We start from the raw sequence: 25037 nt of genomic DNA on the forward strand, positions 1-25037 counted from the left end.
AAGGATGTGGAAAACTTGTGAGCTCGGAGGAGAGTATCAATCACGGGCTCCGAGTAACCCCTCTTCTTTAATCTAGCCCTCTCAAGGGCCATACCGTAAGAGAGAATTGAGCCGGATCCTCGTGAAGAATGGGACCTTGATGTAGAAGGTCCCGGAGAGGAGGCAGGGGAAGAGGCTCCCCTGCCAGTAGTCTTCTCATGTCCACGTACCAGGGTCTTCTTGGCCAGTCTGGCGCCACTAGAAGAACTAGGCCCCGGTGTCTCTGAATCTTGCGGATGACCGCGCCCAGCAGAGGCCACGGAAGAAAGGCGTACAGTAGAGTCCCTGGAGACCATGGCTGAACCAGGGCATCGATTCCGTGTGAGAACGGGTCGCGCTTGCGGCTGAAGTGTCTGGGTACTTGAGCGTTGGACTTGTCTGCCAGTAAATCCATGTCCGGAATCCCCCAATGATCCACAATCATCTGGAAGGCCGTGGGGGAGAGCTGCCACTCTCCCGGATTTAGGCTCTCTCTGCTGAGGAAGTCTGCTGTGGTATTGTCCTTCCCGGCAATGTGGACGGCGGAGATGTCCTGAAGATTCACCTCTGCCCAAGTCATCAGAGGGGCGATCTCCAGAGATACCTGTCGGCTTCTGGTTCCGCCCTGACGGTTGATGTATGCCACCGTGGTGGCGTTGTCGGACATCACTCTGACTGCTCTGTTCTTCAGTCTGGGAGCAAATCGAAGGCATGCCAATCGGACTGCCCGGGCCTCTAGACGGTTGGTGTTCCACGCTGACTCTTCTTTGTTCCACCGCCCTTGTGCGGTGAGTTCTTCGCAGTGCGCTCCCCAGCCGCTCAGGCTGGCATCTGTGGTGAGCAAGATCCACGTGGGTGAGGACATCTTCGACCCCCTGTTCATGTGGTTGGACTGCAACCACCACTGCAACTGGGTCCACACTCTGGCTGGTAGAGGTAGGTGCGTGTTGTAGAGGTCTCATATGGGCCCTCGCCCAAGGTACCACTTCCAGGGTGGATGCCATGAGACCAAGAACCTGCGGATAATCCCAGGCTGTGGGCCGACTGGCTCCCATCAGATACTGGATACGCTGCTGAAGTTTCAACTTTCTCTTGGTTGTGAGACTGACCGTGTCTGCCCGGGTGTCGAACTGTACTCCCAGGTATTCCAGTGACTGGGAAGGCTGTAAGCAGCTCTTGCTGAGGTTGATTACCCAGCCCAAGCTTTCCAGAAGGGCTATCACTCTATCGGTTGTCCGAAGGCTCTCCTCTCGTGATTTTGCCCTGATCAGCCAGTCGTCTAGGTAGGGATGGACCAGTATTCCTTCCCGCCTGAGTGCCGCCGCTACCACTACTACCACCTTGGTGAATGTCCGTGGTGATATTGCCAACCCGAAGGGCAGAGCCCGAAACTGGAAGTGGCGGCCTAGAACCTTGAAGCGTAGGTAGCGCTGATGATCCGGATGATCGGGACATGCAGGTATGCCTCTGACAGGTCTAATGCCGTGAGGAATTCTCCTGGCTGTACTGCGGCCTTGACGAAGCGTAGAGTTTCCATGCGAAACCTCGGTACCCGTAAGTATTGATTGACCGACTTGAGGTCCAGGACAGGCCGAAAGCTACCCCCTTTCTTGGGTACCATGAAATAAATGGAATAATGTCCAGAATTCACCTCCCAGGCAGGTACTGGGATGATGGCTTTCAAGGACAGGAGCCTCGCCAGGGTAGCTTCCAATGCTGCCTTCTTGTGTATGGGACATGCAGATTCCACAAACTTGTCCGGAGGGAGATGATGAAAGTCCAGATAATATCCCTCCCGGATAACGGCGAGGACCCACTGGTCCGATGTAATCTCGACCCATCTGGGGTAGAAGAGGGTTAACCTGCCCCCTATGGCTCCGTCCCCCAGATGAATCGGCGGATTCTCATTGGGAGGCGCGGCCGGGACCCGAGCCCGGGCCCGCTCCCCTCTTGCGCTGCTTGGTCCGAAAGGACTGATTCCTGGCCGGAGGATGTGGTGCCTGGTAGCGGCCCCTGTAAGGAACGAAATGCTGGGAACTCCTGCCCCTGGAGGGCCTTGGAAAGGCGCGCTGGCCCCTTCTGAACTGATCTTCCGGCAATCTGGGCACTGGAGAGGCACCCCATGCACTGGCCAGTTTATCAAGGTCGCTGCCAAATAGAAAAGAGCCCTTAAAGGGCAATCTGGTGAGGCGTGTCTTAGAAGGCGCATCAGCTGACCATTTCCGGATCCAGAGCTGCCTCCTGGCAGCTACGGAGGATGAAATCCCTTTAGCTGTTGTCCGGACCAGGTCAGATGCCGCATCTGTAAGGAACGAAAGAGCGGATTCCATGTCCGCCGCTGGAGCGTTGTTTCTAACCTGTGACAAACAGGCACGCGTCACCACCGTGCAGCAGGTGGCGATCCGCAAAGATAAAGCTGCCAGCTCAAAGGCCTGCCTCAGAATGGCGTCCAGCCGCCGGTCATGAGGCTCCCTGAGGGCCGTCCCCCCTTCAACTGGAATGGTAGTGTGCTTGACCACAGCGCTAATCAAGGCGTCCACCTGAGGGCACGCCAGTAGGTCCTGGATAGCCGGTGCCAATGGGTACAAGCTCTTCAGGGCCCGACCCCCTTTGAAGGCAGCTGCTGGTGCCGCCCATTCTAAATCGATCAGCTGTTGTGCCGCTTGTAAGAATGGAAAATGGCGGGCTGTAGGACGAAGACCTTCCAGCAGGGGGTTCTGCGCAGAGGGTATCGAAGCGCTAGGACCTGTAATATCCAATTCCGCCAAGCACTGAGACACCAGGTCGGAGAGATCCTCTTTAGGGAAGAACCGCCTCATGGTTCTATATGGCTCAGTCCCTGGGGGAAGGTCCCCCTCGTCCGGGAGTTCGGACTCGTCCTGTGAGACCTCCTGGTCTGACTGATCCGGACTGTCCAGCTGCGGGAAGTCCTGCTCGCGATAAGGGCGTGAGGGTCCAGGAACCGGATCCGCGGGAGCCGCCACTGCAGCAGCAGTTGCCGCAGCCGCCGCAGGCGCAGCCACCGCAGGAACCACAGGAACAGCAGGAACCGCAGGGCCTGGACGAGAAGCCGTTTGCATCTGTACGAAGGCATGAATCCCTTTAAAGAGATCCACCCAGGAAATGGAAGCAGCCTCTAATCGCCGGGGTACAAGCTCCCCCGGGATTCCTGATAGGTCGAGACTGCCCCCTAACTACGGGGTAGCCCCTGGGGAACTGTCCACAAATCGTGGCTGAGACCGGTCCTGGCCTGAGGGCCGCACGGCCTCCTGACATTGGGCACATAGAGAGTCTGGCCCATCACTGCGCGTGGCCCTAAGGTGGCATGCAGAGCAGAGGCTAAGGGCTGCTATGCCTGAAGCAGGCGGCGCCGTCGCTGAAGACTCTGCAGTGTTCTGATCCATTGAACAATATGCACTGAATGCGACAGGCGCTCAATAAAAGGATGCGGCAGCAACCGGCGCTTAATACAACAGGCGCCCAACAATAATATGCGGTAGCAAGAGGCGCTTAATGCAACAGGCGCCCAACAATAACATGCGGTAGCAAGAGGCGCTTAATGCAACAGGCGCTCAATAATAACATGCGGCAGCAATAGGCGCGTAATACAACAGGCGCTGAATAATAATATGCGGCAGCAATAGGCGCGTAATACAACAGGCGCTGAATAATAATATGCGGCAGCAATAGGCGCGTAATACAACAGGCGCTCAATAATAATATGCGGCAGCAATAGGCGCTTAATACAGCAGGCGCACAGCAACAATATGCGGCAGCAATAGGCGCTGAATACAACCGGCGCTCAATGTGTGCACAGCAATAGGCGGCCAAGAAACCAGCTCAATGGTATGCAATAGGCACTCAGCAATATGCAGTTAGCAATATACACTCAATGGCCTTCGATAGGCTGTCAGCAAGAAGCGGTTAATCATATACGCTCAATTTGCATTCAATAGGCTTTCAGCAATAAGCGGTCAGCAATATACGCTCAATTGGCATTCAATAGGCTTTCAGCAATAAGCTGTCAGTAATATACGCTCAATTGGCATTCAATAGGCTTTCAGCAATAAACGCTCAATTGACATTCAATAGGCTTTCAGTAATAAGCGGTCAGCAACATATGCTCAATTGGCAATCAATAGGATTTCAGTAAGGCTTTCAACAATAAGCGGTTAGCCATATACTCTCAAATTGCATTCAACAGGCTCTCAGCAATATGCGGCTAGCGATATATGCTCAGTGGCATTCAATAGGCACTCAGCACTTCACCGAAACAAAGCCATATACGCCCAAGGAGGAAGAAAGCCACGCCTTTTACGGGCGCGGAGTACCTGAGCAAGGCCCCACAATGGCGCCCTCCACGGCGTGCCACGCCGCCGATCCTCTGCGCTTCGGAGACCCGTAGGAAGAGATGTACTCCTTACCAGCTTCGGCGCTTCCCGGCTGGAACACAGGCGGTCTCCGGCTGCGGGGGAAGGGACCACCTCACCGCCGCAATTGAGGATATGCACCTGCTACCTCGTCCACGCCAGGACTGAGGGCCTCTTATGCCTCACCTGAACCTCGCCCGGGGGCTGCGTCACTGCCACGCTTCGGCAGGACCGAGGACTTCCACCGCCGGGGGAGCACGGCAATCACCCCGGGAGCTCAACTGGGGGAGGAGCCCTTGGGTATCTACCGCCGGAGCGCGGGGCTCTAAAGTCGAATAGACAGGAATCTAGAATGATAAGAAAAGAGAAAAATTAAAGTAGTCTAGCGTGCAGGCACTCCAAACTGCTTTGGAGACGGAAATTACTGAATAGCTACGCTTCCTGTGGGGATATATACACCCCCGTGCTGACGTCAGATCCGTCTCCAACTGCTAGCACGCGGATACTATCCCATTTGTTCTGAGTCCATCTGGCTACACGCCAGGAAATTGGGTTAATACAGGCTTGTTGTGGCCCTGTCCGACTTCGGAACCTCATGCATGTTCCAGGCACTGCTCTCCCCAGGGAGCTTTCCTAAAACCCTTTCCTTTCCAGCTGCAGGCTCACGTGGCATGGACTATGTTGCCGACTTGGAGTCTCGTGGGAAATCTCACCTTTCCTCTCGATCAGCGGCCATCCCAGATTCCCCTCGGGACTTGGTCCATCGGTTCTTACAGCCTGGGCAGCTGAAGGTCTGGAATTTTTACCTCAATTTCTGCACCAAGACACGGGGGCAGTACTCGCCTTTGCGGCTCTTAAGCAAGATTATGGCCTGTCCAACAAGAAATTTTATATGTACTTACAGGTTCGACATTTCATAGAATATGATTTGCTACAGAGGTTGGCCACACCGAATGGACCAGTTTTTGTCAAATTCTTTTCTACACCACATGGGAAACTGTTCACATGCGCTACTTTGAGAAGAGCAATAGTAGGCTTGGCGGCCACTGGGCCACTGTTGGGACTAGCAGAGTACTGGTCTAAAGAGCTGGGCTGTCATGTCACCCTGGGATCCCTGGAGCGCTGTTTTGGTAGTCTTAAACACATCTCTGAAAATGTTATTGAGAGAAACACAATACAAGTTTCTTCGCCGGGCATTCATGTCTCGCCTTCGAGCTCACAAACTTCATTTGACCACTAGTGCCACTTGCATCAAATGCCAAGCTGAGGACGGTACCCTAAACCACCTATTTTGGAGCTGTAATAAAGTGCAGGTCTACTGGCGCTGTGTCTTGAACTTTCTCAACAACATCTTAGCCACGACTCTACCAATGGACCCAGCTTTCTGCCTTTTTGAGGTGATAGATGTTCTGCTGGATTCCATCTCCAGCAAACAGAGGATGTTTCTGCAGCAAGCCTTTTGGCTGGTGAAACAAGTGACACTGGACATGTGGTTAAAGGAAGACCCAACTTCCATGATGTCCTGGAGAGCGAAATTACATCGCGTAGCGATATATGAACATTATCACAGCACAACGGCCAACCCCTGCCAAATATAAGGAGTTCATGGATAAATGGTCGGCGTTTCTCCTGTCTAAGCGTCAAAGCCCGGAGCAGGTTATTTGCGATATCGTAAAGCCTACCACATACACCCCAAATGACACCGGGTCTATGATGCATTTCTGCTTTATATGCCACATAATGTCCAGGGGGTGTACCCCACTCCGGAGGTTAATACAAGTCAATGTAACACCATGATGCCCACCACTTTCCACCAGGACATTGTTACTTATCCCACTAACTATGTTATAGCGAATGGTATGATACTGTATTTAACAATGAGGCTGGGGGGGGGGTAGGGGGGATCCAGATGTTTTCTCAATGTTTCTCAATGTTGTGTTCTGCTTTGCAGTGTGGTTATTACATTAAAAAATTGAAAAATAAAGGATTAAAAAAAAAGCCATAAACAATTAGCATTTTTTAAAAATTTCTACAGAGGTAAAAAGAATAATAGAATCAATTCCAATGTAGATGGACAGAGATGACGGCTTTATAAGGTAACATTTTAAGATAAAAGCATCCAGAATTGCTATTTATTTATTTAAAAGTATTTCTATACCGTCTTTACAAACAATGTTTAGTCAAAACGGTTTACATGTATTGAATAAAATAAAAATAAAATAGACAAAGGATAATTGAGAGCAAATTGAACTTAAAAGAACATAAAAATTATATAGAATATAAAATTACAAAAATTTCATCAATATAAAATAATAAATTGTTTAAAATAAAATAGTTAATATAAACAGATCATGATCCTTTCCTCATGCCAGGTCACATACTGCCTTTCATCTTTAAACATTTGTTAGTCTAATAAACGGTATAATCTCTAGCAAATCACTTCATTTTCCTTTAACAAATTTTGTTTTTGGTTAGCTAACAAGGAAGGTCTTTTCTTGTTCCTATATGCAATATTTTGTCACCTCTTGCCAGGTTTCTGCATCTGAGTTCTCAGAGTCTCTAAGTTGACTGTGTTGTTTAAAAGCTCGTGAAAGGCATGGGACTTGAAAACAGAGGAAAGCTGAAACTTTAAGCAAGGCATTACTGCTCAGAAGATTCAAACTTAAGACAATTCAAGCTACTCAGTTACCTTTCTCAATACCTTATCCGCAATAGATACTATGCACTTTCTATGCAATTTTTACTGTGTATACTACAGATTGTGTAACTTATCTGTAAACCTGTGTGAGATCTTGAGACATGGGAAAAGCACTATTAGAGCACAATAAGAACTTCAGTTCTAGAGTTCTTGTTTTTTATCAGCTATGTGACAGCTTTTAAGGAAAGATTCGTGATCTGTGCATTCATTTATAGTCTATGAAAGCAATAAAACACAGCACTGTTATGCTCCAAGGAACGAGGAGAAGTCAAGTTCTTTTGCCGGAAAGGCCAAGAGAAATGAAAATATGATTTGTTACACATGACCACATTAAACAAACAACATGACAACGTGTATTAAAGGATTTTGCTGCCTGCCCCAAAATGCTCGTGAGGCAGGCAGTCAAAAAGTGAGTAGCACTGAAAAAAAATATGACATTTTCAGGAGGAGGAGGGGGGAAGAAGTATTACTTTTTAAAATATAATTTAATACATTTTCAAGAACTGCTCATCCTCTTTTAATAAGAAACAGTAAAATGACTTGGACTCAACAGTAGATCTATGAGCTTCTGAATTCAAGCAAGAGCTTCAGGATACTTTCATCTTCTCATTAAATCCAGTCCAGCCTTACATTTGATTTTGATTACACAGGATTCTTATTCCAAGAAATTGAGTGTTAAGATGTACCAATTAAATACAACTGTCACAATGCCACATTGTGCATGTTATACAAGATAAAATAAATTTTTGCAATCAGATTTGTAGTAAATAAAGCAAATGCTGTATAATTTAATCCGTTCATATTGAACATGCTACCATTTGGCTTTCTTCATGTTTGTAAAAGCATCTCCCTACAGTCATTTCAAATACATTAATTTGGAGAACCAATGAGAATAATTTAAATTTAAACAGTTATCTTCATTCAAAGAGACCCAAAATGCTTTACAATCTAATACATTAGAAATATGTATACCCCTACCAGTGTGGCTACCAATTTTACTGTCTGACCTGCAGGACAACATCCCAATGGAAAAAAAAAAGAGAAGGAAAAATATTACCCAAATATAGCTGGGAAAACTAAGGCATAGGTAGAGTGGCCAAGTTTCATGAAGATATCCAAGAAAGAACAGGATCTCAACTCACAACTCAAAGAAATTCTCCTGGCTCACAGGTCATCATTCTAATCCATTTAACCACACTATTTACCTATTTCAAAAAAATATTTTTAAAAATGTGAATTTCCATTGCTTTTCTCTCTGTTGAAAGAAGCTGTTCTCTCCTACTCTCATATAACATGAAAAAATTAAATATAATTATCCTGTCTGAAAAAGGATGCACTGCATCTTTAAGTACCCAGCAGTTTCAGAGCAACTCCAGGCTGCAATCACAACATCCATTAGAGTGCTCCAGGATTCAGAGCAAGCAAGCAGTTGTCAGTGCAGCCAGTAAATCACCTGATCCTATTACAAAATCAATTACTGAAGCACATTTCCATTGCTACACAACCTGAGGATTGCAAAATGATACTGGATAGCTACTGCAAGGTCAAAAATCTGCTAATAACCTCTTTTATACATCTTTTATCATTAACCCTAAATTACATCAAAATATATCTAGTAATTGTGGCTTTTATTTTAAATAAATCTATATGGTTACCTTTGGTTGACTGGGGCATTCGATGGATAGTCTCTGCAACTGGTCTGATGTATGGCTGCAAGACAGCAGATTGGAGCAGCAGGTCGAACGGCCCAGCCTCTTCATTAAAGAAGAAATAATGCTGCAGCCACAGCCACACATTGACTTGCTCATCAGAAGAGTTTTTTCCTTAAGAAATCAGAAGCCGTACCATCCCATAAACACTCAAAATTAACCAGGGTTTCATTCCGCAGCTCCCTGGCTGAAATTAGCCCTGAGAAAACAAAAAAGGACAATACTGCGCTCCTGGAGAAAATACCAACCACAACCTCATCACCAAGTAAATTCTCAGGACTGGAGAAAAAGAAAAAGAAGCTTTGTGAACTACTGTACAAAAAAGGTAAGATGCTGTTTTCAAGCTTGCTTTTTTTTTTATCAGCTTAGTAATGGTGGTAAGGCATCTAATAGAAGACTGAAATCAAGGTGACGGACATTCTACATTTCACTTTCTTTGACCACTGCTTCTATGCTCTGTCACTTCAGGTCCGTTTGCCTGCTCCATGAGCTGAGCCTATTCAACCTGTTCCCTCTGCAACTGCACTGTGTTCTAAGAGCCAACAGGAATGAACCACGCCCCTCCTCACAGACCCCACCATCCTGTTCAAGAACAGCTCAATAACTGGAAAGGAACCACTGCTACTGCAGCAGCATTCAGCACTGCTGACCTGATATAGCAGTTGAAGGAAACATTACTGGATATATCCTTCCACTTGCTAATCAGAGCTGCTGACCTTTTACAACTCTAGTGCTCAAAAAGACCAGTCAGTTTCACACAGCAAGCACAATAAACTAACCTAGCTATTATATTCTGTACTAATGTACTATAATAATTTAACAAGAAAATCTGCATCAATCACACTTGTTTCAAACAGGATTATAATATAATTCATCCTACCAATAAGATGCAGTGGGTTCAGAGTCCTCTGTGAATTAATCCATGATCTAACCAGATACTATACTCATATCATTACAAAGTAAAGTACTATGTAACATCACCTATCTCCTACAAATACATGTAAAAACATGCCACCCTTAATGAAAGCTAGGTTTTCCAAAATCTTAGCATGCTGCTTATTTTAAGCATTTGTTTCAACATGCATTGAAATGCTTAACCTGATCCCTGGATAATCTGACTTTAACAATTACCAATCACTAGAACCTTTCTTGCACTATCTTGCCCTAGTGCAACAGCATCACTGTCAAAGGTTTAAAAACAGCAGGTGATATGAAAGCAGATTAGAAATATACTAGAACAATTTACTCCCCTGCTATACAGTATCATAAAAGCTTGCTCCGTTGCTAGCTCAACTGAGCTAGCACTGCCTCTCCTTTCATCTTGTTCTGCTCCACTGGTAGTCATATTTCTGTTTCATCAATTTCCAGTCATATCTAAATGCAAGCATGCAGCATAAAGTGAAAGAAAAAAAAAAAGCTTTGCAGATTAAAAACTATGGATGCAAACAAGCAAAATAATGCAGTAACCTTTTACTCGCCTGCTGGAGGTACTGTCTGCTGCACAGAATTTTAAATCCTCATCTGCAGATGCAACAGAGCTGGTATTGCCAAGGACTTTGCTTGCCTTCCGTGCTGCTTCTACATAGCTGCTCATCGAAAGGGCAGATTATGTGGGAAATTTTAAGCAATATCAGGTGAAATGACAAAATTGAGAAAGAAAGTAAACCAGCTTCTAGGAAGCAGGAATGGTTCTGTTTATTCCCATTTGAAAGACTGATGTCAGACATGTCTGGATAGGAAATACTCTTCTTGCTGATGCATTCTACTTTGCTCTGTACTACCATGGAACCTCAGAAAACTCAGGAAAAAAAATATGGTGCTGAAGTGCCAGGGTCAGATACTCAACACAAAAACAGGAAACCTCTGGACTATAGAAATACATTGCAGAGGACAATGTCATGGCATTTAGAGCTGAAGGCTGAATGTTTCAGAAAGCAAAACCTTCACCCCATTAACAGAAAAACAAAATAAAAACAAAAAAAAAACCCCTTTGTAAACAGAAAATGTTTGCATAACTTTATTAGTAATAAAACTAGGTACACCTGTGAAAATAAAATACCGGCGTGCCTGGTCACACATTTACATGAAATGCTTTGCTTCTAGCACTGAAAGAACCAGAAATGAGTAATGCCCATTCTTCATTATTTATAGTTTGTTTCCTCAGGTCAGCTTCTTTAACGTACTATTGATTTGAAGGATGTACATAGATGGGAATAATGACAGACAAACCCAAGAGGCAGGTTAACAACTACCTAAATGAGAAAGAGGAAGAGTGAATTTAAATACCCTTCTGAACTGGTTACACCGTTCAATCTTTCTATTATGAAGCATGCAAGATAAAAGGATGCTACCAATCATTTGGTGACATACCTTGGGAAATCTTTAGTCTGTAAGAAGAAAAGTCTCATTTGAGCACTTGACTCAAGTCCCTGTCCTCTTGACCCCTCCTGTAATTTTGATTCAGCTAAGCCCCATGCACAGGATCATAATTAATAAGGAAAGTTGAAGCAGGAGTTGGGGAAGTGAATCAGAGACCACAATGCTTACAAACTGAGGAGGGGGAAGAGAAAGCTCATGTTTTTTGTGTGTGTTTGTTTTTGAAGTTTTAAGTATTATTTTAAATGTTGACTGCTGTTATCAATGTATATTTACATTGTAATATGTACTGAACTATATTTAGGAAATTATAGTATATAAGCATACTTAAAAACAAATTATCCACATGCAGTGCTGACAAATTAAGGTGACTATACCTCTTATTTTCAAAAAAATGCACACAAAGAATTAAATTAAAAGGGCTGGCAATATAACAAACCAACAGGAACTAGCTGAATTAATTGGACAACTATGATCACAAATTAATTACATTTCATCTTTTGATAATCAATTGTACTATTATTTTTAATAATAGTTCACTTTTACAACCTAGCAGTAAAAATGAGTGCAATCCACACAATTTCCAGCTTGATTATTGCTGCTGCCCTTGTTGGGAGATTGTCAATGCAGTTTACAAGAGACTGAGAGATATCTGGGAGCGACCAATGTGAGAGGGCCTTGAAGCTGAGCTTCCCCCCCACAAGAGATCCTGGACTCTCAGAGTGGTGTTTTGGTTTGTGAAAACTGTGCAATTAGGGTCCAAAAACTGATAAGTGAGTCTTTAGGACCAAAATCAGCTATTTCAAAGCGGATTACATTCAGGTACTATAGGTTATTTCCCTATCCCCAGAGGACTCACAATCTAAATTTGTACCTGGGACAAGAGGGTGAAGTTACTTGCCCAAAGTCACAAGCAGCAGCAGTCCGTGAAATGCAACAGTTTGCTAGTCTATATATGTTTTCATTGATGCTGTCTGTGATTGCGTTTTTATGATTATGTACATTGTATTGTAAGCCACCTAGAGCCTAGGTGGCTTACAATACAATGTACAATGTCTTTTCCCTTGGAGTTTCATGACATGAAACTCCAAGGGAAAAGACTCAGGAACAATATTAGAAAATATTTCTCGACAGAGATGGGTGGATGCATGGAATGCCACCCAGAAAGATGTGGTGAAGACCAGAACAGTAATGAAATTCAAAAGTGTAGTATCCCTAATGGCTAGAGAATTGAAATTAAAAAATGGGGTAACCTCTGTTATACTTAAATTTAACATTGCTGCATGGAGTGCCTGCATGGAAAAACAGTTACTACCCTTCAGAAGGCATGGGGTAACTTGCACAGAGCAAATAGTTATTACTTTAAGCAACTTGCTGGGCAGACTGAAAGGACCATTTTGTTCTTTAGCTGCCACTGTTAACTACATTGGAGAAATTACTTACCTGATAATTTCGTTTTCCTTAGTGTAGACAGATGGACTCAGGACCAATGGGTATAGTGTACTCCTGCTAGCAGTTGGAGACGGATCAGATTTCAATCTGATGTCAGCCCCTAGTACATATACCCCTGCAGGAAGTGTAGCTCTTCAGTATTCTCCTCGAAAAGCATTGCGGATATATGTGTGACTGACTGATTGAATAACTTAATAATTTGATTAACTTGAATAACTTCATAACTTGGTTAAACGTTCAAACTTGATTAACTTGAACTGGTTGATTGACTATAGCTGGAGACCGCCAGTGTACTCAACCAGAAAGCATCGACACCCGGCAGGGTGGATGCCCTAGGTAAGTGAAAACGTGGCTTACCCTTGAATCATTTGAAAGACCATGCGTAACAGCAGCCAAGGATGGGATGCTGAGTCCATCTGTCTACACTAAGGAAAATGAAATTATCAGGTAAGTAATTTCTCCATTTCCTAGCGTGTAGCAGATGGACTCAGGACCAATGGGATGTATAAAAGCTACTCCCGAACCGGGTGGGAGGCTGCCCATGATCCACTTAGTATTGCCCTTGCAAATGCCGTGTCCTCCCGAGCCTGAACATCCAGACGGTAGAATCTGGAGAAGGTATGGATGGAAGACCATGTAGCCGTCCTGCAGATCTCGGCAGGTGACAGGATTCTAGTTTCTGCCCAGGATACTGCCTGGGCTCTGGTAGAATGGGCCTTGACCTGTAGAGGTGGTGGCTTGCCAGCTTCTATGTAGGCCGCCTTGATGACTTCCTGGATCCAGCGGGCGATGGTTGCCCGTGAGGCTGCTTCCCCTTGTCTCTTTCCGCTGTGAAGGACGAAAAGGTGGTCCATTTTTCGTACTGGTTCCGACATTTCCAGGTATCTGGATAGGAGTCTGCCGATGTTGAGGTGGCGTAGACTACGGGCTTCTTCCGAATTCTTCAGGCCATCCGTCGTTGGTAGCGAGATGGTCTGGTTAAGGTGGAAGTATGAGACCACTTTGGGGAGGAAGGAGGGAACCGTGCGTAGCTGGATGGACCCCGGGGTGAGCCTGAGGAATGGCTCATGGCAGGACAGTGCTTGTAGTTCTGAAATGCGGCGGGCTGAACACACTGCTATCAAAAACACCGTCTTTAATTTTAACAGGTGGAGGGACAGGCCTCAGAGGGGTCTGAAGGCGGTTCCCGCTAGGAAATCTAAAACGAGATTGAGATTCCACAGAGATACCGGCCACTTTAGTGATGGGCGAATGTGTTTGACTCCTTTCAGGAAGCATAACACGTCCAGGTGAGAAGCTATGCTGTCGCCCTCGCTCTTGGAGCCGTAGCATGACAATGCGGCCACCTGTACCTTGATGGAGTTGAGGGACAGACCCTTCTGTAGTCCATTCTGTAAGAATTCCAGGATCACGGGAACTTTAAATGAGCGTGGCTTGATGTTGTGGTCTTCGCACCAGGCTTCAAATACTCTCCAGATCCTTATGTACGTTAATGATGTGGAGAACTTACGTGCTCGGAGGAGAGTGTCGATTACCGCCCCCGAGTATCCGCTCTTTTTCAGGCGGGCCCTCTCAATGGCCAGACCGTAAGAGAATTGAGCTGGGTCCTCATGGAGAATCGGACCTTGTTGTAGCAAGTCCCTGTGTGGGGGCAGGGGTAGGGGGTTCCCTGCCAGCAGTCTTCTCATGTCTGCGTACCAGGGTCTTTTTGGCCAATCCAGAGCCACCAGAAGAACTAGCCCCCTGTGTAGTTGTATCTTGTGAATGATTGCCCAATAGGGGCCATGGTGGGAAGGCGTATAGTAGGGTCCCCGGTGGCCAGGTCTGTAGCAGGGCATCGATCCCTTGGGACTGCGGTGTTGGATCTGTTTGCCAGAAGGTCCATACCCGGTGTCCCCCACCGATTCACTATCATTTTGAAGGCTGCGGATGACAGCCTCCATTCTCCTGGGTCTAGACATTCCCTGCTGAGGAAGTCTGCCGTGATGTTGTCTTTCCCAGCGATGTGGATGGCAGAGATCTCCTGGAGGTTTGCTTCCGCCCACGCCATCAGGAGGTTTATTTCTAGGGACACCTGTTGGCTTCTGGTTCCCCCCTGTCGGTTCATGTAGGCCACTGTCGTGGCGTTGTCCAACATTACTCTGACTGCTTTGTCTTGAAGTCTGTGAGCGAACTGCAGACAGGCTAGACTGACTGCCCGCGCTTCTAGGCGGTTGATGTTCCATCCCGCCTCTTCTCCATTCCACTGCCCTTGAGCGGTTAACTCCTCGTAGTGTGCTCCCCATCCTCGTAGACTGGCATCTGTGGTGAGTAGGGTCCAGGTTGGGGAGGATAGTCTTGATCCCTGGCTCATGTGGCTGGCCTGCAGCCACCACTGTAGCTGGGTCCGGACTCTGCCCGGGAGTGATAGACGTACGGTGTAGTTCTGTGACCGTGGGCTCCACCGTGATAGAAATGAGCGCTGTAGGGGCCTCATGTGGGCTCGCGCCCATGGCACAACTTCCAGTGTGGATGCCATCAGCCCGAGGACTTGCAGGTAATCCCATACTGTGGGACGAGGATCGTTCAACAAGGTTTGCAGCCGGTTCCACAGTTCTGATCTCCTTGTGGGGGTCAGGCTGACCTTGTCTTCTTTGGTGTCGAATCGGACTCCTAGATATTCCAGCGACTGTGAGGGCTGTAGGGAGCTTTTGTTTGTGTTGACCACCTATCCTAGGCTCTCCAGTAGAGTTATGACTCTGCTGGCTGCTTGGTGGCTTTCCTCCAGTGACTTTGCCCTGATCAGCCAATCGTCTAGGTAAGGGTGAACAAGGATTCCTTCCTTCCTCAGTGTTGCCGCCTCCACTACTATTACCTTGGTGAACGTCCGGGGTGCTGTGGCTAACCCGAAAGGTAGTGCCCGGAACTGGTAGTAACTGTTCAGGACTTTGAAGCGCAGGTAGTGCTGGTGTTCCTGATGAATTGGGATGTGTAGGTAGGCCTCCGAAAGATCCAGGGATGTGAGAAACTCTCCCGGTTGTATCGCCCTTAATACGGATCCTAGGGTTTCCATGAGGAAGCGGGGAATCCTCAGGTGGCGGTTGACAGACTTGAGGTCCAGGATGGGCCTGAATGTTCCCTCTTTCTTGGGGACGATAAAATAAATGGAATAATGTCCAGTATTTATTTCTTGTGGAGGCTCTGGGGTTATGGCCTCGAGGGCCAGTAGTCTGGACAGTGTAGCTTCCATTGCCACCCTCTTGAAGAGGTTGTGGTAGGGAGACTTGTCCGGAGGGGTTCGTAGAAAATCCAGGTAGTATCCCTCCCGAATGATGGCTAGGACCCACTTGTCCGAAGTTATCGCGACCCATCTGCGGTAGAATAGGGCTAGTCTGCCCCATATGGCTTCTTCCCTTGGACGGGTCGGCTGAATCTCATTGTGGGGTGCGGCTGAGGCCTGTACCAGAGCTGGTTCCCCTCTTGTTGTGCTTGTTCCGAAAGAACTGGTTCCTGCCTGTAGGGCGGGGCACTTGATAGTTGCTCCTGTAAGTATTGAAGCACTGTGAACTTCTGCCCCTGGAGGACATGGGGAAGGGTCGCTGGTTTCTCTTCATCTTATCCTCCGGCAAGCGCAGCAATGGGGACTCGCCCCATTTGTCGGCCAGTTTGTCTAGTTCGCTGCTGAACAGGAGGGATCCTTTGAAGGGCAATCTTGTGAGGCGCGTTTTGGAAGATGCATCGGCCGACCAGCTTCGGAGCCAGAGTTGCCTCCTGGCCGCCACCGCAGATGACACTCCTCTGGCTGCTGTGCGCACTAGGTCAGAGGCAGCGTCCGCAAGGAATGATACTGCTGGTTCCATGTCTTCTCCCGGGGTGTTGTTCCTGGCTTATGATAAGCAGGTGCGTGTCACCACAGTGCAGCAGACCGCAATTTCTAGAGACATAGCGGCTACGTCAAATGACTGTTTGAGGATGGATTCCAGACGTCGGTCATGTGCATCCTTGAGCGCTGCTCCTCCCTCCACTGGGATAGTGGTGCGCTTAGAGACCGTGCAGACCATAGCATCAACTATTGGGCATGCAAGAAGATCTTTGGTTGCCGGGTCCAGGGGGTACATGGCTGCCAAAGCTCGTCCCCCCTTTGAATGTGGACTCCGGAGCATTCCATTCCGGGTCAATCAGCTGATGTGCCATGGCGAGAAGTCTGGCAAAGACCCTCCAGCAGGGGGTTCGGTTTAGGGTCCCCCGAAGTACCTGGGCCCGGGATAGCGAGCTCCGTCAGACATTGGGTGACCAGGTCCGAGAGCTCGTCCTTTGTGAAGAAGCGTCTCATGGTTTGGTGAGGCTCTATCCCCGGGGGGGGGGGGGCTCCCCCTCTTCTAGGGGCTTAGCTTCCTCTTCAGATATGTCCGTGTCCCCATAGGTGGGGTTTCTGGGTAGTGGAAGCCTGTGCCTAGGCCTTGAAGGGCCTGGGGCATGAGGGTCCTCCGGTAGAGCATGTGGCTGATCAGCCAGAGGTTCAGTTTGCATTTGAACAAAGGTGTGAATCCCCTTGAAGAACTCCACCCACGAGATGGATGCTGGGTCCAAGCTGAGGGGCGCTGGTTCCCTGGGGGTCCCCGTCTGTGGGGAGGTCCCACTGGGATCTGCAAGGTCCGGGCTACCCCCTGAGGAGCTAGTACTCGGCCCTGGGTGGGACTGGCCCTGAACTGGATCTCCCAGGGCCTCCTCACACTGCGTGCTCAGGGCGTCTGCCTCCTCGCTTTGTGCGGCTCTGATGTGACATGCTGGGCAGAGGCCTTATTTATTTATTTATTTTTAGATTTTTATATACCGGTGTTCCTATATGAAATAAAGATCACATCGGTTTACATTGAAACAGAACATGAAAATTGCCAAAAGGCATTACATAGAACAAGGTTATGAAACTTGGAACAGTGTACATAAGTTCAAAATTTAACAATAACGTTGTAACATTGATGACCAAAAGATAAAGGAGAAAAAAAAAAAAAAAAAGACTTAAACAATTAAGTTGACAGGTCTTATTGAGCATAAAAATTATAACGTATAAGTGAGAACCTTTATCTTGAACCTTTATCTTTATCTTGATCTTTATCTTGAACCTTTATCCCTGTTGTTGGTGGTGCCATGGCTGTCGGCGCGTAAACTCTTATGCGTTCCGGTGCGCTTAAGATGAGCTTATGAGTTGTGCATGCAGCTATGCGTCCAGCCGTAGATATGCGCCCGGCTCTGTGCATGCAACTTATGCGCACAAGGTTTTATGTGCGTGTAAGTCTATGTGCACAAGTGCTTTGTGCGCCTAACTCGGTTTTGTGTGCTCGGGCCGAACGGCGGACGGCGCAGCAAATAGGGCCAAGATGGCGACGGCGAGCACGTGGGCAATATGGCGACCCCCTCGGATGGTCTCCACGTGGGTAGACCCTTGGAAATAGCCGGGGCCTAGCCCTGCTAGGGCGGATCAACCCGGTGGCACTGGTCCCAGCCGGTGACCTGTGCACCTCCTTGATCCTCGGAAACCAGATTCAAGCAGAAGATTTCTACCTTACCTTGTCTTCGGCGCTTCCCGGTTTCGTCCCGCGGTCTCTGGCTGCGGGCGGAGAGGGCAAATACCTTCACCGCCGCGCTCGAGGATGCACCCGCTGCCTCTCAGCCACGCCCAAGGATCGTGGGCTAGGTCCTCGCCGTGATTCGGCCGCCGGTCCAAGGCTTACCTCCGAGGGACCACGGAAATCACCATGGGAATCTCAACTGGGGGAGGGACCCGAGGGTATCACCACAGGAGAGTGGGGCTCGTCTTCAGGTAGGTTTCTCCTTTAAAATTTGGATTTTCTTCTTTGAATTTGGTTCTAACGCTGTAAAAGAGCGTGCAGATAGTCCCTAACTGCTATGGAGACGGAAAATACTGAAGAGCTGCACTTCCTGCAGGGGTATATGTACTAGGGGCTGATGTCAGATTGAAATCTGATCCGTCTCCAACTGCTAGCAAGAGTACACTATACCCATTGGTCCTGAGTCCATCTGCTACACGCTAGGAAATATTATGTTATGTGAAAGAGAGGGTGATTTTCAAACTGCTTACATAGGCTAATGCGAATCCCACTCCCGACTGACTAACTTCTTCACCTTCTTGGGCAATGGGAAAGCCTTAGGTGGACCCTGCAGTCCATCCAGAACCAGGTTCACCCCTTCATTATCAGAGTCTTCTTAAGTCACCTTAATCCCTAATTTGTCCAGGACTTGCGGAATAAAAGGTGGCAACTTCTCATTCCTGAACAAACGGACAATCCTCTGATCATCTCCTTTCTGCCGCCGGAATCTCCTCTGGATCCGTATCTGGATCACCAGTTGGATTGACATCCATGGGACTCTTATTCACCGGATCCTCCTGTAGGTCATCAGAGTTGGTGACATCTCTAGAATCACCCTTGCCCGGTATCGAAGACCATCCAAGGCCCAGGTATCTAAGCAAACCCCCAGACCCCCTAGCTGGGACCATCTTTGCCCTCTTGGAAGGGCGGTGCAGCTGCTGGTCCAGGGGCCGCTCCCCGCCCCCGCTCCCTTTCTAGCCACATATATTTATGAGAAGTTAATTGTTAAGATAGGATATGTTACAGTTTACAATATGTTAAGTTAAAATACATTTCATATTTTTATGCCTTCCTTGTTCTATGTAACGCTCCTAAGCCACATCCTCTGGCAACAAATTCCAGAGTTTAATTGTGCGTTGAGTGAAAAAGAACTTTCTCCGATTAGTTTTAAATGTGCCACATGCTAACTTCATGGAGTGCCCCCTAGTCTTTCTATTATCCGAAAGAGTAAAAAAACGATTCTCATCTACCCATTCTAGACCTCTCATGATTTTAAACACCTCTATCATATCCCCCCTCAGCCGTCTCTTCTCCAAGCTGAAAAGTCCTATCCTCTTTAGTCTTTCCTCATAGGGGAGCTGTTCCATTCCCTTTATCATTTTGGTAGCCCTTCTCTGTACCTTCTCCATCGCAATTATAACTTTTTTGAGATGCGGCAACCAGAATTGTACACAATATTTAAGGTGCGGTCTCACCATGGAGCAATACAGAGGCAATATGACATTTTCCCTTTTATTCACCATTCCCTTTCTAATAATTCCCAACATTCTGTTTGCTTATTGCGGCGGTTACTACCCCAAACCAAATAGCTCTCTGCTTCAACGGGAGGGGGGAAAGAGGAAGAGAGGATTTATATTCAGGCAACCAACAAGGAATGAATTACATAGTCTGGGCAAACAAATAATTATGGGAGTAGCTTGCTTGTTACGGCGGTTACTACCCTGAATCAATTAAGCCTGATACTTCACTGGGAATACGTATCCAGTGCAACACACTGCTTCAATGGCAGGGGGAATAAAGAAAAGAGGAATTATATTCAGACAACAACTAACAAGGACTGAATGGCACAAGCTGGGTAAACAAATAAGCATGGGAGTAACTTGCTTATTGCAGCAGTTGCTACCCCTGACCAATTGGGCTGGATGCTTCACTTGGATGTAGCTCCAGCAATGCTCTCTACATCGATGTTGGGGGTGGAGGGAAACTGGAACCAGGGGGTTGCTGATGGGGGCCAAGAGTAACAGATAAGTATGAGAAAAAAAAAGTGTGAAAGCTTGCTGGGCAGACTGGATGGGCCGTTTGGTCTTCTTCTGCTGTCATGTCTATGTTTCTATGAGTTAAGCAACATAAGTTGGATGCTGCAGCACTGCCAATTCTTCAATAAACATGACATTCAGGCTGATACAGTAAAGCGCGGCTGCGCTACCGCGTCTTTTAACCCGCATTGGACACGCGTTTTAGGCGCGTAAGCCAGGCGCGCGATTCAGTATAGTCTTTTACGCGTCCTTACCGCGTGCCAAAAAAGTTGCGCTGCCATTAGCACCCACCGCATGTATATGGTATGTTAATGATCGGATTAGCTATTCCCCTCGATACAGTAACGCGCGCCCAAAGTAGCGCGTCTTTAACCAGTATTTTTACCATGTCTTTAACATCTATATTTACCACCTACCATGACCCTGGCGTTAGTTTGGTGTTGTGCTCTGTGACAGTCAGCATCAGACCGCACAGTGTCAGGGACAACATTTATATATTGGCTTTGGCGATCTTTTTCATTCGGATGAGAACCAGAATAAGAAATGCTCGGCGAGGGAATTTTAGGCGGCAGATTAGAGACAACAGCCAACAGGAGAACTCAGCTGCAAGACCAGAGAAGGTATGTTTGTGTTCTATTTTGTGAGTATCCAACGGTACTCTCGGCATCTCTGAGGCTCCGCGGGTCGAGCAGAGACATGGACGCCTCTACGGACGCCGGAGAGAAGGAAGCCGCGGAAGGCCTTCCTCCAGTGCCTAGAATTAGGCGTCCGTGCCGCTCCACGGGTCCAGAGACATGGACACCTGGACGGACGTGTCCCAACCTTGAATGTCCGGCCAGGCGCTCAAGGCAGCGGCCATGGACATTGGAAGGCAGCATTCCCGTCTCTTTCCGGGCATCCATTCTCGGAGGCCCCGACCTTGGACGTCCGGCCGGGCGCTCAAGGCAGCGGCCATGGACGTTGGAAGGCAGCAGGGCCTCCGATCATGGACGCCCGGCCTGGAAAGAGGTGGGAACATCCATGAACGGAAGCCCCGATCTTGGACGTCTGGGCGGGTGCTCAAGGCAGCGGCCATGGACGTTGGAAGGCAGCATTCCCGTCTCTTTCCGGGCGTCCATGCTCGGAGGCCCCGACCTTCACAGACGCCCGGACGTCCTTGCACGTCCTTAAGCGCCCAGACGTGGAAGGTTGGGGGTCGCCTCCAATCAAGGACGTCCGGATGCTCAGGGCAGCGGCCCTGGTGTCCATGCGGGGTCTGTAGAAAAGAACCATCCACTTACCTGCTGGAATGACATTTGAAATGACAAGTATGGCGCCAGCGCACCCTGGATACTGTATAGGTGCTGTATACTGCTCTATACAGTAAAATGGATTGCGAACACCTACCGCTTCATAGGCGCGCTTTGGACGCTCCTTTGCCGCTGCTTGGATTTGCGTCTAATTTGAATACTGGATCGAGCGGCTTGCAAACCAAAATGTGCGCGCGTCAAACGCGAGGGCGCCCGGCACTGCCGCACTTCTTTTTACGCGTCGGTACTGTATCAGCCTGATTGTCTGCACAGCTGAAATTAGCTGACACAGCTGGAAACACATTTGTTGAAGCTGCTATGACTTTGACAGATATTGTATTCATCAAAGCAGCATATGCTAGTCAACAAATTGTCTCTGCCAGCACATAATCCAGGTACGAGCAACATCAACAAACCACATAAGGTCCATCCTTTAGAGATTACACTGGCTACCAACGTAAACCAGGATTAAATTCAAAACTTAGGGCTTAGTCTTCAAATGTGTGTGTCACAGAAGTGAGCATTTGGGCTGTGATGTGGTTGATGCAGCCTAGATACAGTCATGAAAACTGGATCTAGGGCTTCACCTATGCCAGCCCTGCTCCCTGCAGGTTATGCCCTTCGGTTCCAGTGGCCAGCAGAGTTTAGGTGAGGGTCCTGTAATGAGCGATCAGGTGAAGTTGAGAAACAGGCTAAGGTCAGGGCAGATAGCGAGCAAGTGGTGTTGAGTTCCAGGCCGAAGTCATGGCAGGTGGTATATTCAATCAGATGGCCTATTTTGATTGCTGGGCATTCAGGTGAAGTTACTGATAAGAGGAACCAAATTAAAAGGAGCTATTACAAAGGCAACAAATCTATATGTTAGAAAAGTAAACAAAAGGAAAAGGAAAAAGAAACAGATCTGGTTCTCAAAGAAAGTGGTTCAAAAAATAAAGGCAAAAAGAACAGCATTCAAGAAATATAAAGGATCCCAAAAATAGGAACTGAGGGAAGAATACCTGAAGTGGAAAGAGACTAGTAAAGAAATCAGAAAAACAAAAAGGTCAAGCGGAAGAAATGATTGCCAAAGAGGTAAAGTAAGGTGACAAAACATTTTTCAGATACAGTGGACCCTTGACTTACAAACTCAATTGGTTCCAGAAGGCTGGTTGTAACTCAAGTTGGTTGTAAGTCAAGACTATGTTTTACATAGGAAATAATGGAAATACCTATAATGCGTTCCAAACCTCCCAAAAGCGCCCCTTACCTAACCATTTCTATAATAAAAAATGGTTGTATAATGTCTGTAATTACTAGAAACACCAATAATTTCCTAGTGTACTCACCAAAAAGTTATAAAATGTGCCTAGCCTACCAGACTGCCATTCTCTCTTGCTCAGCCAGAAGTTGCTGAAGTTCCTCTGTAGACAATTCCTCCGAGTGTTCCTCCACCAGTTCCTTTACGATATCTGTATATGGACTCTCTACCTGGTAACATCAAGCTAGGTTGAGAGAACATTACACAAATCTCATCTTTGGGTGAGTTTCCTCACTCCGAAGGTCATCAAATCTTCACAAGAGTACACTGTTCTGTTCGTACGTCACACTCTGCATGTCAAAGTGGCCCCTAACCCCTACACCTCACCTCGAGTAACTAGGTGGGCCCCATATAGGGGTATAAATACCTACCTAGTGTGAGGGCATTATGGCTAGTCTCTCTCCAATATTTTGGTCATAACTCGAAATTTCTTCGTAACTCAAAACCGGAAAAGTTGGTCGTAACCCGAGTTGGTCGTAACTCGAGCCAGTCGTAACTTGAGGATCCACTGTATATTAAAGAAAAGAGGAAGCACCAAGGTAGTATAGTATAATTGAAAGGTGACAAAGAACAATGTGTGGAGAAAGACTAAGAAATAGCAGAAATATTAAACAAATATTTCAGTTTGGTGTTCTTAAAAGAAGACCCTGAAGAAGGACCATTGCTAGTTGACAAGGCCATGGATGGGAATGGGATAGATGAAACCCCACTTACAGAAGAGAATGCATGGGAAGAGCTAGGAAAACAAAGTGGATAAGGCCATGGGGCCAGATAAGGTACATCCTAGAATACTAATGGAGCTCAGTTGTGTTACCAGGTCCACTGAAAGACCTGTTCAATAGATCCCTAGAAACAGGAGTGGTGCTGTAAGTCTGGAGAAGCATTCTGGTCCCGCTTTTTAAGAGTGGTACCAGAGAAAAGGCTGGAAACTACAAGCCGGTTAGCATCACCTCATTGATGGAAAAATTAATGGAGATTCTGTTGAAGGAAAGGATAGTAAACTATCTACAATCTGGTGGATGGCTGGAACCGAGGTAGAATGGATTTACCAGGGGAAAGACCTGTAAGTACAAATCAGATTCATTTTTTTGATCGGGTGAATAGAGAACTGGATCAAGAAAGAGTACTTGATGCAATTTATTTGGATTTCAGCAAAGCTTTTGACATGGACCTGCATAGGAACAAAATGAGAACTTGGGAGTGGGAGCCAAGGTGGTGAAGTGGATTACAAACTGGTTGACTAACAGGAAACAGTGAGTAATGATAAATGGAACCTACTCTGAAGAGAGAACAGTATTAAGTGGAGCGCCTCAAGGATTGGTATTGGTACCAGTGTTGCTCAATATTTTCGTGAGTAATGTTGCAAAGGTGATAAAAGATATAGTTTATCTTTTTGCAGATGATACTAAGATTTGCAATAGGGTATATATGCCTGAAGGAGTGGAGAGAATGAAAAGCAATTTAAGAAAGCTTCAAGAGTGGTTGAAGATTCAGCAGTTGGGATTCAATGCTAAGAAGTAGAGTATGCATCTGGGGTGCAATAACACTGGGGAACAATTTTTAACATAATTCCTGTTGAGTTTGATTTTTCAGCTGTTTTAGACTTAAATAGGCATGCTGATTTCAAAACTGCAGTTAGTTTTCTTCTATCACATCAATTTTTTTCTCTACAGCCTATCTTAGGCCTGGATTTATCAAAATGCACTAAATATGAAGCAATTTGTTAAAGCTTTGCCAACTGTAGGAGACTGTTTCAAGCAACTCATTTTGGCATTTCCTAGCCTGTCGTTTAAAAAGATAAAGGCCGGTGTTTGACGTTCCACAGATTCGGCAGCTCATTAAAGTTGAACATTTCATCGGGACAATGTCAGAACTCCAAAAGAATGCTTGGTTGTCATTCAAAAACCTTGTCAAGGACTTTCTTGGAAATACATGAGCACAGAACTACACCAAAATTGTCCAGAAACTCTTGGAGAGCTTCAAAATGCTTCATTGCAACATGAGCATCCAGGTGCATTTTCTGCATAGCCATCTTGCTGACTTCTCGAAAAACCTTGGTGCAGTCAGTGATGAGCATGGTGAACAATTCCACCAAGATTTGAAGGTCATGGAGGCACAGTATATCAGAGTAGATGGGATGTACATATGATGGCTGACTATTGTTGGAGCATCAGGCAAGATTGTCCACTGACTGAACACTGCCA

At 46.9% G+C, this 25037-nt stretch overlaps 1 protein-coding gene across 6 annotated transcripts in view; it reads right to left on the reverse strand.

Moving 5' to 3' along the window:
- Positions 1 to 25037, reverse strand: part of FBXW7 (F-box and WD repeat domain containing 7) — an 808352-nt gene that overhangs the window by 591931 nt on the left and 191384 nt on the right. For 3 of the 6 annotated variants that reach the window (XM_029607232.1, XM_029607735.1, XM_029607817.1), the window contains exon 3: positions 8742 to 8994. The exons of the other annotated variants lie outside the window; for them this stretch is intronic. In XM_029607232.1, coding sequence (XP_029463092.1) covers positions 8742 to 8894 — 153 coding nt within the window. In that variant the 5' untranslated portion in view covers positions 8895 to 8994. The remainder of the gene's footprint in view (positions 1 to 8741; positions 8995 to 25037) is intronic. 6 annotated transcript variants of the gene reach the window in all.

The sequence above is a fragment of the Rhinatrema bivittatum genome, chromosome 1 (assembly GCF_901001135.1).
Source record: "Rhinatrema bivittatum chromosome 1, aRhiBiv1.1, whole genome shotgun sequence".
NCBI lineage: Eukaryota > Metazoa > Chordata > Amphibia > Gymnophiona > Rhinatrematidae > Rhinatrema > Rhinatrema bivittatum.